At 60.0% G+C, this 14,712-nt stretch overlaps 2 protein-coding genes and 1 non-coding gene across 3 annotated transcripts; all 3 read right to left on the bottom strand.

Moving 5' to 3' along the window:
• Positions 1-4,444: 4,444 nt before the first annotated feature.
• Positions 4,445-4,643, bottom strand: LOC126423290 (U2 spliceosomal RNA). The gene has a single exon (XR_007576137.1). It is a non-coding gene; the product is annotated as a U2 spliceosomal RNA (small nuclear RNA).
• Positions 4,644-5,377: 734 nt separating this feature from the next.
• LOC126479457 (uncharacterized) lies at positions 5,378-10,957 on the bottom strand. Its single transcript, XM_050103790.1, has 2 exons — positions 10,807-10,957; positions 5,378-8,007 (listed from the first exon to the last, which is right to left on the bottom strand). Exons 1-2 carry the CDS (start codon positions 10,955-10,957, stop codon positions 5,378-5,380), a joined length of 2,781 nt encoding a protein of 926 aa, XP_049959747.1.
• A 218-nt stretch (positions 10,958-11,175) lies between these two features.
• On the bottom strand, positions 11,176-13,911 carry LOC126479300 (uncharacterized). Its single transcript, XM_050103777.1, has one exon. It carries the CDS (start codon positions 13,909-13,911, stop codon positions 11,176-11,178), a length of 2,736 nt encoding a protein of 911 aa, XP_049959734.1.
• Positions 13,912-14,712: the final 801 nt, after the last annotated feature.

Below are 14,712 nucleotides of genomic sequence, written 5' to 3'. Positions count from 1 at the left end.
TGGGATTTAACTGAGCACCGGAGGCCCGTTCATAAACGTCGAGAACGCGGCGAACGGAATCGATGTCCCTGGCGTTAGCAACGAACACACCAACGTCATCGGCGTAGGCCGCACAGCGGAAGGTGACGCCTGGGAGAGCGACACCGTCGACCAACCGGCCTATGTCACGCAGCAAGGGGTCCAGCGCTAAGGCAAACAAATACATCGACAAGGGACACCCCTGTCGAACTGACCGCCTGATGGGAATGGGGCGCGACCGGCAACCGTTCACCACGATAGTGGAATTCGCCCCATCCAAGAAATGCCGGATGATGCGTATGAAGCGCTCCCCAAAACCCATCCGCGACATAACGCCCAGCAGGTAAGGGTGAGAGACCCTGTCAAAAGCACCGGCGAAGTCCAAGGAAAGAATGGCAGCCGGGGTGCGAGTGTCAGCGGTGAGGAAGACAACATCGCGGTACAGGGAAGCGGCGGTGAAGATGTTCCGACGCGAAACGCCACAGGATTGAGTGGGGCAAAGTACCTTAGTCATCGCCTGTTTGAGACGAGAGGCCACGCATCGTGCCACCAACTTATAGTCAGTGTTAAGGACAGTGATAGGACGCAGGTCTTGAGCTCGACAGTGACCAGTCACCTTTGGAATAAGGGCAATACATCCAGATAAAAAGTCGGCGGGTAAGTCGCATCCAGCAAAAATCTCCTCGCACATTTGGCAGAAACGGTCGCCGAGCAGGTCCCAAAATTGTTGGTAGAACTCATAAGGGAGACCGTCGGGGCCAGGTGACTTGCGTCCCGGACAGGCACGGAGGACAGATGTGAGGTCAGCGAGCGTCAGGGGCTCGGTTAAAGAGCTGCGGTCATGACGATCCAAAGAAGTAGGCACCCCACTGACAAGTACACGTTGGGCGGCGACGTCGACCTCAACATCCTGGAAGAGGTGTGTGAAATGGTCCGTCAGGTGTTGGAGGACGTCACGGTTGTCTGTGATACGCGCACCATCGTCTGTCTTAAGGCGCAGAATGGTGTTCTTCTTGGCACGAGTTCGTTCAGAGGCAAGGTGATAAAGGGATGGCTCCTCGCCTTCAATCAGGGATGCAGAACGACACCGCACCACCATACCGTCGGCTTTCTCCCGAGAGAAGCGAAGGATTTTCGCCTTAATTTTGTTGAGGCGCATGCGGAGCTGATCATACCGGTCAGCAGGAAGAGTCAGGGCGTCAGTGAGACACTGCTGATAGAAGGCCAACGTGCTACGTTTCCAGTGGGCGACGTCGCGACTGTATTGCCGGATAACACGTCGCAGCCGGGGCTTCGCACAGCGGAGCCACCAAACCACCGTGGTAGGGTACCGGGAAGTGTCCACGAGACAATCCTGCCACGTTTTCGTGACAAGAGCACGAAGTTCGGGCAGGGACAGATGAAGGGTATTCATCTTCCAAGAGGTGCCACGAGGAACCGGGGCAGGACCCGCGATACGCAAGGAACACGAGTACGCACAGTGGTCACTAAAGGCCACGGGTATGACTTGGACGGCACAAAGGGCGGGAGTCAAATCAGTCGAGACATAAACACGATCAATACGGCTGGCTCCAGTGGGATAGATGTGGGTAAATTGCGTGTAGGCGGGATGGAAGTGGCGCCATGTGTCAGTAAGGTCAGCCGCCCGAAGGAGTGAAGCGAGCGCTTCACACCGCATAGGCGTCGGGACCTGGTCAACTTCGGCCACCACACAGTTGAAGTCTCCGCCAAAGACGATAGGGCGACGAGCTGCTAAGAAAGGGGGGAGATCAGACTGAAAAAGTGTTGTTCTGCCATGCCTGTGGTTAGCACCGGAAGGAGCATAGACATTTAGAAAAAGGACATCTTGAAGGATACATGCAAGAACGCGACCGTTGGGTAGCGTGGTAACGTGGGATGGAATAAACTCTGATCGGTAGAGCAAAGCAGTACCCCGCCGGGCGTCAGGGTCAATGTTATACAGTGCCTCATAACCAGCAAGGTCAGATAGAAAAGGGGCACAAACTTCCTGGAGAAAGACCACATCAAACGCACCAAGGCGGAGAAAGTCCTTCAGAGATCGAAGTTTGACCGGGTTGGAGATGGAGTTGATATTGATCGTTAAAAGGGAGAGGGCTCCCGGCGGACGGTCAAAGGCAGGCATGGGAGAGCAACACAGAGTAGACAACGGCAGATAGGGTCACAGCCGTAGGGAAGCAGGTGTGGAAATATCCACACCAGAACCCAGCGATATCACCCCGGATGTGAGAAACAAATACCAAGCAGCTCATGTGTGGAAAGACCCACTCAATCACGCATGTCATCGCCCTCGTCGTCAGCCCAGTTCAGGCCTCCCCCATCGGCAGGATAGTCTAAGCCAGGCGGCGCAGACGCGTCGGACACAGTAGGATGTGAAAGGGTGCGAGTACGCTGCATTGGCTGGTCGCTACCCTGGTCATGTTTCCGTTTTGCAGGGATCGCTCCCCGATCTCGCGATGAACTGATAAGAGCCTCTAGTTGCCGAGCAGTTTGCCGCATACCGCCCGAGCGGTCAGCGGAAACAGAGCGGGAAACTGAGGAGGCCTGAGAGTCAGCCTCACTGCCGCTCTCAGGAGGACGTAAACCGTCCGCTTCCTCCGCCGGCTGGTCCGGGTTCGCCTTCTTGCGCCGATGACGACGGCGGGGGGACTTAGCGTCATCTGCCGGGAGGGGCGGGGTAGGAAGAACGACCTCCATCTGTTCGACAGCGACCACATCACTGGCCATATCAGGCACATCAGATGCCGCCGGCGGTACCGCCACAACGGGCGCCTGGTCCGGGACGGGTCTGTCAACCGGTGCACTGGGTGCAAGTTGCACCGCTTCTGGGGGGGGCGACACGTCAGTTCGCTCAGCGGGACGGGGGGCAGCGCCCGCCACTACCTCGCTGAGGAGAGGCACAAGGTTGGTACCAGCAGTGCGTTCCCGCGGCAGTTGTACAGGACGCCGGCGCGGGCACTCCACGCGGAGATGCTCCGTCGATTGACAAAGGGAGCAAGTCTGCGGCTGCCCAATATAGGTGACCTGGGCCCTGGTACTCGCAACATTTATATACGATGGGATGTGCTGGCGGAGGTCCATGCGGACACTACGAACGCCGCTGTTGCCCTGGAAACGGTAGGCACTGCCCCACTTCTCATTCGTGATGCTGAGCACCGTGCCATACCGCGACAGGACACGGCCGATTACGTCATTGGGACACTCAGGGGGTACGTTAAATACCCGCACAGTCCGTATCCCAAAGCCAGATGGCACAATATGCACTGTTCCGACAGTTCCATCGAAGTAGCGGAACGGATGTTCGCCCGCGAGTGCCAGGCCATACTTTTCGTATTTCTCCTGGTCGAGAAATTTCACGAATAACGAGAATAAGACAAAACCCAGTTGAAAGGTGTCGACGTCATTTTCCGGTACTTTCAGATCACCAAATATCCATTCCTGTATTTCAAAGGCCGTAGGCAGTCTCGCTGCTCTGTCGAATACGCATTGAATACTGTTCGACCGGTTCGACATATTCACCGCAAAAATATCAACGCTGGAAAAACCAAGAACAAACGAAACGACCACGAAACGCGACTCGCGACCCGCTACAGAGCACAACGGACCGCTCCGACCGCGGGGTGCTTCTTAGCCAAAAGGCCGAGAAGCGATAAGGAAAAACCGCAGTCGAAGGGCCTAAATGCTTGCAGCGTGTGCGCTCCACATGTGGGAGTGACACACGGTGGTACGGGCCGATATGGCAACAGGCGACCGTCGAAAACATCGCAAAAGCAAGTGCCGGAAGGAAGGACAATTCGCGAGAGCACTCGTCAACAGCCCAGTACTACCCTCCATGGCGAACAGTAAACTGCGACTCCCATTTGAACGCCGCCGGCTGCCAGGGCAGTGGAGAAGCCGTGAGGCCGCCCCACAGCAGCGCCAGGCCGGCGCGAGCTACACCGGCGCGAGGCCGGCGCGAGCTACACCTAGCCGAGTGCTTACATCGTCCACCGCCTACTGCATACGTGTGTACACACGTATTCTGCGTGCGTGCGGCGGCGACGACGACGTTCGCGAGGAGCTAAGGATATAACTCCAAAAAATGTAATTAAAATTATCTGTGGCCGGACCATATGTGACGCCAACGAGGCATCCGAAGGCACCCTTCTGTGCCCACATAAATTACCAGCCTAGTGTAATGCGGCTGCAAGAGCGTTCCGGCTAACCGCGAAAAAAAAAAAAAAAAAAAAAAATAAATAAATAAATAAATAAATAAACTTCGTAAGATAATGTTAAATTAATTACAAGAAATCGTGGTGTGTACGCAGCTAACTACTGGGCAAATCGACAACTACAACAAGTTTTGCTACCAGCGGAATATCTGATAACTGCAGAATGTTAACCCATTTCAGGCTATGTTTTAATTAATTTTAGGTGGGCCGATCCCGGCGGTACTGCAATGCCGGGCCAACCCGCGACAGAGGTGGAGCAAGCCCCTAGCACTCCGTCATGAGCCAAAAATGAGTTTAATATTCTGGTCCTGCGATGCAGGACGTATCAGATATTAAGCTGATAAGAACAGATTTTTATTTTCCGAGATAATTCTTAGTTACAGTTTTAAGAAGTATAAATTTAAGAAAGAATATTCATGACTCTATATAAATCGAGTATTACAAATTTAATGAAAATTTTAAGTTAAAATATATAGTAAACGGTTCTAACCGCACTTAAATAGTTGAATCTTATTCTAATTCGTGGGTTAAGCCCACTACTTAGATATTGGAAGACCGCATTAGGCGCGGATGCTTAAGTATATTACCTTAAGATTAATTCCGCGATAGGCGCGGCCTTAGATAATTCACACTGGGGAAAGTTTGGACCTAGTTTTAGGGTCTATTTTATTTATTGCATTCTTCTCCATGCCCTGACAGCACACTGCACATGCACGGCTGCCAGCGGCTGGTGTGCCACGCACGCAGGCGGGTCACACACAGCCGGACTTCTCCCCTCTGTCCGCCTTGCGGCAGACGTCACCGGGGTGTCGTGGCAGGAGGGCGTTGCTTCCCACGCTGGCTGGAGACTGCCGGGCAGTAGGCACACGTTCGGCGCCGCCCAGCACCGCGCCAACCGAGGTGGGGGCCATATTCGGCGGACACCACGGAGGGAGGGGCACCAGGCAGCACCGCACGCACCGCTACCGACTCGGCACTGCTGCAGTGCGGCGCGAAGATGGTGTAGCGCCGCAGGTCCCGCGTCGTGGAGGAGAATCTCGACGCCGACGTCACGAAGGCACCGACCTCGAAGTTCTCCGACGACTGCAGTCTCGAGGGTCTCGCAGCCTGACGTCAGAGCATGCCACAGTCTAGGGGGACACATACTGGCGGTGGCCAGTAATGTGTTCCACGTAAATGTCGCGGGACCACTTGATGGTGTCAGACACCATCAGCCGCCGCATCAGTTGGCAGTAGCGGCTAGCGATGCCTAGGTGCCGAAGCACTGCATCGTTCTGGCGGTCCCACGCCCCCAGACTGCCAACAACCAGGGCGTCGACAGTGACGGAATAGCCGCGAGCGGCTAATCCGCGCGCAACGTCGGCGTACTTTATCCTCTTCAGTTGCCGAGCGTTGTCGAGCGCAATCCGCCTATTCTCGAAGGGGATTGTCACATCGACGATGGTCACAGTCTTAGCGGCCTCGTCAGTTATTACGAGGTCCGGACGCAGCCCACTGCTGTCCCCTATGACGGCTTGGTTGATCCTGATGTCAGGAACAGCAGCGTTTCCTCTCCTTGGCCGCCCAGCGACTGCTGTCGCGAGGCGGTTGAGGACCGCGTTGTGGCGATACTGCAGGGCTGCTGAGTGCACCATGCACGCGTTGATCACGTGCGGGAGCGTCTCGTTGTTGTGGCCACAGCGTCGGCAGGCTTTGTTGTTGTTTGCCCGCCCATCAAAGCGGCGACAACCGTTCAGAGGCACGACTCCGAGCCTGGGGCGATGGATAAAGCGCCAGTCTGCGAAGCGGGTGTATTTGCCTCCCGCTATGAAGTGGTTGGACGCTGTGGACTCCCTGGTACACTCGAACACCTTCCCCTGGTCAGGTTTCCTGAGTAGGATGTGGCGCAGGCGCTGCCTCAGACACTCGCGGAGCGTCCGCGAGAGAAGACGTTTGGCGCCCCCTCCCACCCGGACATGCTCGACGCCAGTGTTGACGGTGCGTCCCACGCTGTCATCATCGTGCTGCGGTCCATCGCCGCCATCATCGAGGTGTCGTGTAGTCCCAGGCGCCGCCCCCTCCGTGGCCGGCTGCGTCACCCCTCCGATGCCGCCGTGTTCCGCGTCGTCAGCGATGGCGGGTTGGCCGCCGACCTCCACCTGCAACTCAGAAAGCAGCTCACTCCAGCGCCAGGTGACGCTACGCGGCGCTAGGCGCCTTGTGGCGTTCCTGACGCGCGTCCACAGTGACTGGATGTCACCTCCGTCGCGTGCGAGGTCACCCTCAGTGCTGCCGCTAAGGTAGGTGGCCAAGTCGGAACGACTCGGCTCCCTCCCCAGTCGGCGGCGCGCGGCCGTAGATAGCGTGGCCCAGGCGATGTCGCGGACGGTGGCGTCGTCGCAGTGCAGCATGCGGAAGCCGTGGACGATGGTGGAGATGTCCGCAGCGTCCGCGAGCGGCGTCAGGCCGCATCCTCCCTCTCCCAGCGCGAGGTACAGCTGTTCGGTGGACGCACGCTGTGGGAGGAACAGCCATGATTTGACAGCCGCTTTCACTGCCTTGTCGAGTGCAGATAGCGGCCCCTTGCGTACCGCTCCGCCCCGCATGACAAAGTCAAGCCTAGGGAGGAGAAAGACACGCACAGCGTCAATCTTCTGCCAGGGAGCCAGCAGGGAAGCGTCCAGGTGCTGCAAGTCGCGTCGAATTGCCGCGATCGCATCCGTTGGCGTCTGCGTGACTTTGTACCCGGTGGGAACGCCAAGATGGAGGTAGGCGTCACCCGCACCGAGCACGGCTGGTTCTCCCCCTTGCAGGGCGAATACCGAGCCTAGTGTCTGCCGACGGCGGATGTGAAGCGTGGCACACTTCGACGGCTTGAAGGTAAGCCCGGCCCACGTCGCCGCCTCACCCACAACATTGAGGAGCGTCTGCATCGCCTCTGAATCCCGCGCCAGAAGCACGATATCGTCCGCATACGCCAGTGCACTCACACTGACGCCGCTAAGCGGAATACCACACTCATTTCTGAGTGAGGTTGCGGCGCGAAGTACCGGCTCGAGCGCGAGATTAAAGACGATGGGCGACAGTGGACAGCCCTGCTTGACCCCTGCCTGGATCTCTATCTCCTCCGTTAGTCCGTCAGATGTACGGACGCGGGTGGAGCAACCATCGTACATGTCGGCAATTAGATGGTGCAATTGCTCTGGTAGTCCCATCCTGCTCAGTACTCCAAGGAGGTGAGCGTGAGGCACTGAACCGAAAGCATTCGCCAGATCAAGCCAAGCAAAGCATGCTTGGCCTCCCCTGCGCCTTGCATCATCAATTGCCGTCTGCACAATGAAGTTGTGCTCGTAGCAGCCTTCAAACGTGCGGAAGCCCTTCTGTTCTGGGGAGAGCAGGTTCAACCGCTCCGCCCAGAGAGAAGTGCGGTCCGCAACGATTGCAGCAAAGAGCTTAGAGATGGTAGAGCTCAATGCTAAAGGCCGCCAGTTTGTCACGTCCGAGACGTCCCCTTTCTTGTGGATGAGGACGGTAGTGGATATTTTCCACTGCACCGGAGTCTTCCGCTCATTCCAGCAGCGCGAGAAGATCTTAGCTAGCACATGGCAGCCAGGATCCTCACGTCGCAAGTCCGAGTAGGTGACTCCGTCTGCCCCAGGAGCAGTATTGCTCGCCTTCTGGAGCCGCTGTTGCACCTCTGAAGGTGTGATCGGCAGCAGGACCTCCTCGCTGACATCAGGAGGCGTGGTGGCGGCAAAGTCCGGGACAGCAGCTGGTGCATCTGAAAGAGAGAAGTCAGATTTAGCATAGATATTTTTAAAGTGCTCCGTGAGCACGCTGCCATCGATTTGGCAGTACGGTGACGTCTCGCCAAGGACGCGCTGCATCGCCTTGCGCCGGTCCACGCGGTACAGCTTCTGAATCTCAGACGCTGCATTCGCGTCGTACCGACGCTCGGCGGCCGCCGCGCGCCGTGCGCCACGTCCACCGCGCCGCCCACCGCGGCCGCGTGTAGGGGCAGGGGGAGGGGGATTGGCAGCAGCGTCGGCGCGGCCCTGGCCGCGGTGCGCTGCTGCTGGTGGCCCATCCTGTCGACCTCCGGCTGCCTGGCGTTGTGGCTTCGTCTCGGCTATCTCGGAGATGAAGTCCTCGACGACCGCGACGAATGCGCCCCACGGTTGGTTGTGGACGCTCTCCAGGGCCGCCAGCCAGCGCCGCTGCCTCTCCGTTAGCCGAGCGTCGGCCGGGGGAGGGGGGGGCGGAGCTGCCTCAGTTGCGCCCTGTTCGGAGGGTACAGGGGGGCCTGTCAGGTCTGGTGAAGGACGGGAGTCTTGCGGCGGGAGGTTGGGACTGGGCCGGGTGTTACGGCGTCGGCGTCTCCTCTTCTTGCTGCCAGTTCTCGGAGACGCAGCTGCAGTCCCTCCGTTCACGTCGCGCCGCTCCGTCGTCTGCGTCGGTGGTGGTGCCGTGCTGCCATCTGGCGTGGGCCGCTCAGTGCTGCTTTCAATCGCCGCGCTGGTGACAGGTGGCGCAGCGGTAGCAGCAGGGGCCGGTGTAGCTTGCGCCGGCCTGGCGCTCGGGTCGGGCGCACCGCGGCTGGTGTTCGCCGCGCCGCCAACAGATGGCCCGGCGGTCGCCAGCGGCCCGCCGCCGGCGCGAGATACACGAGGTGTAGCTCGCGCCGGCCGCCCAGGCGCGTTGGTTCGCGTCGGGCCACTGTTACGCGGACTGGGCGGTATGATGCGCCGTCGGTCCGGGGGCGGTGGTCTGCGTCCTGCAGCACGGCGTCTGTCCCTCCGTGGGGTGACTACGTGCCACTCATGATCTGCAACAGGAGCTTTTGGGTTAATAGCACTCCCTGCCTGAGCGGAGACGGAGTGACGGGCGTCACTCGACGTAACCGCCGGTAGGGCAGAGGAAACGCGGCGCGTGTACGTCTGCGACCGCACAAGCACCACACCATCCCGTGCATCCGCCGGGCGCGCGGCCTTTGGTGCGTCAACCGGCGGCGCGGCTGCGCCGTGAATGACAACACCAACGGTCGCGGCGAGCGAGGCAGCCTGCCTGCCACTGCTCGCCCGCACCGCAGAGCCACCTGTTGGCGGCGTAGCGAATGCGGGCGGCAGTCCCAGGCCGGTACCCACGCTCCCGACAGATGGCGGGCGGGAGGCGCCTGCGGCAGCCGCACGACGTGGCCAGCGTACGCCACTGGGTGCAATGGCCGGCGCGGGTGGCGGCGAGCCGCGGCCCATGCCGGACATAGCGCCTCTGGCCGGAGCGACGCGTTCGGCGGCAGGCGTCGGCAGCGTGCTGCCTTCACCTCCCGAACTTGCGCTCGGCACTCGTGGCGACGCGGTTGACGTCGCGGAGCGTGTCGGCAGGGGGATGCCAGACCTCCTCGGCGTGCGCACACAGAGCACACACGACGCGGGGGTGGCAACCACCGCCGTCCTGGGCGTCGCAGACGCCTGCACACTCACACAGGGTGAGGGCAAGGCAGCCTGTGAGCCCACCACGCTGCTGCGGGTCAGGACCGCCGCGTAAGTTAATCCTAAGTCCAGCCGGTCTGTCCTACTAGCTTCGGGGACCGGACTGGGCTGTGGCCATAGCCCCTCTCTATTATCTAAGGCTAGGCGGCCTATGGTACTAACTTCCCGAGCCGCTTTCGCCTGTGGCTTGCGCCCAGCACTAACTAAGGACGAAGGGCCTGTCCTACTAGCTTCGGGGGCCCTCGCCTGTGACCTCCCGCCGGCTGACCTCTCTGGGTGCCCCAGAGAGCCAGACACGGCATCGTGTCCCATACTCACTCTCCCCCGACTGGCAGCGCCGGGGGTTGCGGAATCTGCATTGCAGAGCCGCTGGTGTAACCGCAGCGTCTTCAGCCGCGGGTCGCGTCGGCCGCAAAACTGACACTCGAAAACGGGAACCGTTTCCGGGTCGTGCAGCCTCCTATAGTGGCGGAGAAGGGCCGAGTGGTCCTTGTACTCGCCAAAAGTAGGTCTCCCGGCAGCCTTGGTGACGAAGCAGATCCGGCAGCGGAAGACCTCCGCCGGCAGCGTCACCACAAGCTCCATTGTTCAGGTCGCGGACCTGAAACAGGAGAATAAAAGCGACCGCTTCCCGGTGCAGAAATCAGCCCATATCAGCCCATATTAAGCTGATAAGAACAGATTTTTATTTTCCGAGATAATTCTTAGTTACAGTTTTAAGAAGTATAAATTTAAGAAAGAATATTCATGACTCTATATAAATCGAGTATTACAAATTTAATGAAAATTTTAAGTTAAAATATATAGTAAACGGTTCTAACCGCACTTAAATAGTTGAATCTTATTCTAATTCGTGGGTTAAGCCCACTACTTAAATATTGGAAGACCGCGTTAGGCGCGGATGCTTAAGTATATTACCTTAAGATTAATTCCGCGATAGGCGCGGCCTTAGATAACTCACACTGGGGAAAGTTTGGACCTAGTTTTAGGGTCTATTTTATTTATTGCATTCTTCTCCATGCCCTGACAGCACACTGCACATGCACGGCTGCCAGCGGCTGGTGTGCCACGCACGCAGGCGGGTCACACACAGCCGGACTTCTCCCCTCTGTCCGCCTTGCGGCAGACGTCACCGGGGTGTCGTGGCAGGAGGGCGTTGCTTCCCACGCTGGCTGGAGACTGCCGGGCAGTAGGCACACGTTCGGCGCCGCCCAGCACCGCGCCAACCGAGGTGGGGGCCATATTCGGCGGACACCACGGAGGGAGGGGCACCAGGCAGCACCGCACGCACCGCTACTGACTCGGCACTGCTGCAGTGCAGCGCGAAGATGGTGTAGCGCCGCGGTCCCGCGTCGTGGAGGAGAATCTCGACGCCGACGTCACGAAGGCACCGACCTCGAAGTTCTCCGACGACTGCAGTCTCGAAGGTCTCGCAGCCTGACGTCAGAGCATGCCACAGTCTAGGGGGACACATACTGGCGGTGGCCAGTAATGTGTTCCACGTAGATGTCGCGGGACCACTTGATGGTGTCAGACACCATCAGCCGCCGCATCAGTTGGCAGTAGCGGCTAGCGATGCCTAGGTGCCGAAGCACTGCATCGTTCTGGCGGTCCCACGCCCCCAGACTGCCGACAACCAGGGCGTCGACAGTGACGTAATAGCCGCGAGCGGCTAATCCGCGCGCAACGTCGGCGTACTTTATCCTCTTCAGTTGCCGAGCGTTGTCGAGCGCAATCCGCCTGTTCTCGAAGGGGATTGTCACATCAACGATGGTTACAGTCTTCGCGACCTCGTCAGTTATTACGAGGTCCGGACGCAGCCCACTGCTGTCCCCTATGACGGCTTGGTTGATCCTGATGTCAGGAACAGCAGTGTTTCCTCTTCTTGGCCGCCCTGCGACTGCTGTCGCGAGGCGGTTGAGGACCGCGTTGTGGCGATACTGCAGGGCTGCTGAGTGCACCATGCACGCGTTAATTACGTGCGGGAGCGTCTCGTTGTTGTGGCCACAGCGTCTGCAGGCTTTGTTGTTGTTGGCCCGCCCATCAAAGCGGCGACAACCGTTCAGAGGCACGACTCCGAGCCTGGCGCGATGGATAAAGCGCCAGTCTGCGAAGCGGGTGTATTTGCCTCCCGCTATGAAGTGGTTGGACGCTGTGGACTCCCTGGTGCACTCAAACACCTTCCCCTGGTCCGGTTTCCTGAGTAGAATGTGTCGCAGGCGCTGCCTCAGACACTCGCGGAGCGTCCGCGAGAGAAGACGTTTGGCGCCCCCTCCCACCCGGACATGCTCGACGCCAGTGTTGGCGGTGCGTCCCACGCTGTCATCATCGTGCTGCGGTCCATCGCCGCCATCTTCGAGGTGTCGTGTAGTCCCAGGCGCCGTCCCCTCCGTGGCCGGCTGCGTCACCCCTCCGATGCCGCCGTGTTCCGCGTCGTCAGCGATGGCGGGTCGGCCGCCGACCTCCACCTGCAACTCAGAAAGCAGCTCACTCCAGCGCCAGGTGACGCCACGCGGCGCTAGGCGCCTTGTGGCGTTCCTGACGCGCGTCCACAGTGACTGGATGTCACCTCCGTCGCGTGCGAGGTCACCCTCAGTGCTGCCGCTAAGGTAGGTGGCCAAGTCGGAACGACTCGGCTCCCTCCCCAGTCGGCGGCGCGCGGCCGTAGTTAGAGTGGCCCAGGCGATGTCGCGGACGGTGGCGTCGTCGCAGTGCAGCATGCGGAAGCCGTGGACGATGGTGGAGATGTCCGCAGCGTCCGCGAGCGGCGTCAGGCCGCATCCTCCCTCTCCCAGCGCGAGGTACAGCTGTTCGGTGGACGCACGCTGTGGGAGGAACAGCCATGATTTGACAGCCGCTTTCACTGCCTTGTCGAGTGCAGATAGCGGCCCCTTGCGTACCGCTCCGCCCCGCATGACAAAGTCAAGCCTAGGGAGGAGAAAGACACGCACAGCGTCAATCTTCTGCCAGGGAGCCAGCAGGGAAGCGTCCAGGTGCTGCAAGTCGCGTCGAATTGCCGCGATCGCATCCGTTGGCGTCTGCGTGACTTTGTACCCGGTGGGAACGCCAAGATGGAGGTAGGCGTCACCCGCACCGAGCACGGCTGGTTCTCCCCCTTGCAGGGCGAATACCGAGCCTAGTGTCTGCCGACGGCGGATGTGAAGCGTGGCACACTTCGACGGCTTGAAGGTAAGCCCGGCCCACGTCGCCGCCTCACCCACAACATTGAGGAGCGTCTGCATCGCCTCTGAATCCCGCGCCAGAAGCACGATATCGTCCGCATACGCCAGTGCACTCACACTGACGCCGCTAAGCGGAATACCACACTCATTTCTGAGTGAGGTTGCGGCGCGAAGTACCGGCTCGAGCGCGAGATTAAAGACGATGGGCGACAGTGGACAGCCCTGCTTGACCCCCGCCTGGATCTCTATCTCCTCCGTTAGTCCGTCAGATGTACGGATGCGGGTGGAGCAACCATCGTACATGTCGGCAATTAGACGGTGCAATTGCTCTGGTAGTCCCATCCTGCTCAGTACTCCAAGGAGGTGAGCGTGAGGCACTGAGCCGAAAGCATTCGCCAGATCAAGCCAAGCAAAGCATGCTTGGCCTCCCCTGCGCCTTGCATCGTCAATTGCCGTCTGCACAATGAAGTTGTGCTCGTAGCAGCCTTCAAACGTGCGGAAGCCCTTCTGTTCTGGGGAGAGCAGGTTCAACCGCTCTGCCCAGAGAGAAGTGCGGTCCGCAACGATTGCAGCAAAGAGCTTAGAGATGGTAGAGCTCAATGCTAAAGGCCGCCAGTTTGTCACGTCCGAGACGTCCCCTTTCTTGTGGATGAGGACGGTAGTGGATATTTTCCACTGCACCGGAGTCTTCCGCTCATTCCAGCAGCGCGAGAAGATCTTAGCTAGCACGTGGCAGCCAGGATCCTCACGTCGCAAGTCCGAGTAGGTGACTCCGTCTGCCCCAGGAGCAGTATTGCTCGCCTTCTGGAGCCGCTGTTGCACCTCTGAAGGTGTGATCGGCAGCAGGACCTCCTCGCTGACATCAGGAGGCGTGGTGGCGGCAAAGTCCGGGACAGCAGCTGGTGCATCTGTAACGGAAAAGTCGGATTTAGAGTATATTACCTTAAAGTGCTCCGTGAGCACGTTGCCATCGATTTGGCAGTACGGCGACGTCTCGCCAAGGACGCGCTGCATCGCCTTGCGCCGGTCCGCGCGGTACAGCTTCTGAATCTCAGACGCTGCATTCGCGTCGTACCGACGCTCGGCGGCCGCCGCGCGCCGTGCGCCACGTCCACCGCGCCGCCCACCGCGGCCGCGTGTAGGGGCAGGGGGAGGGGGATTGGCAGCAGCGTCGGCGCGGCCCTGGCCGCGGTGCGCTGCTGCTGGTGGCCCATCCTGTCGACCTCCGGCTGCCTGGCGTTGTGGCTTCGTCTCGGCGATCTCGGCGATGAAATCCTCGACGGCCGCGACGAATGCGTCCCACGGTTGGTTGTGGACGCTCTCCAGGGCCGCCAGCCAGCGCCGCTGCCTCTCCGTTAGCCGAGCGTCGGCCGGGGGAGGGGGGGGCGGAGCTGCCTCAGTTGCGCCCTGTTCGGAGGGTACAGGGGGGCCTGTCAGGTCTGGTGTAGGACGGGAGCCTTGCGGCGGGAGGTTGGGACTGGGCCGGGTGTTACGGCGTCGGCGTCTCCTCTTCTTGCTGCCAGTTCTCGGAGACGCAGCTGCAGTCCCTCCGTTCACGTCGCGCCGCTCCGTCGTCTGCGTCGGTGGTGGTGCCGTGCTGCCATCTGGCGTGGGCCGCACAGTGCTGCTTTCGATCACCGCGCTGGTGACAGGTGGCGCAGCGGTAGCAGCAGGGGCCGGTGTAGCTTGCGCCGGCCTGGCGCTCGGGTCGGGCGCTCCGCGGCTGGTGTTCGCCGCGCCGCCAACAGATGGCCCGGCGGTCGCCAGCGGTCCGCCGCCGGCGCGAGAAACACGGGGTGTAGCTCGCGCCGGCTG

This window comes from Schistocerca serialis, chromosome 1 (assembly GCF_023864345.2).
Source record: "Schistocerca serialis cubense isolate TAMUIC-IGC-003099 chromosome 1, iqSchSeri2.2, whole genome shotgun sequence".
Taxonomy (NCBI): Eukaryota; Metazoa; Arthropoda; class Insecta; order Orthoptera; family Acrididae; genus Schistocerca; species Schistocerca serialis.
Note: the sequence above shows the minus strand (reverse complement) of the source record. Positions and strands in the feature narration are given on the sequence as shown.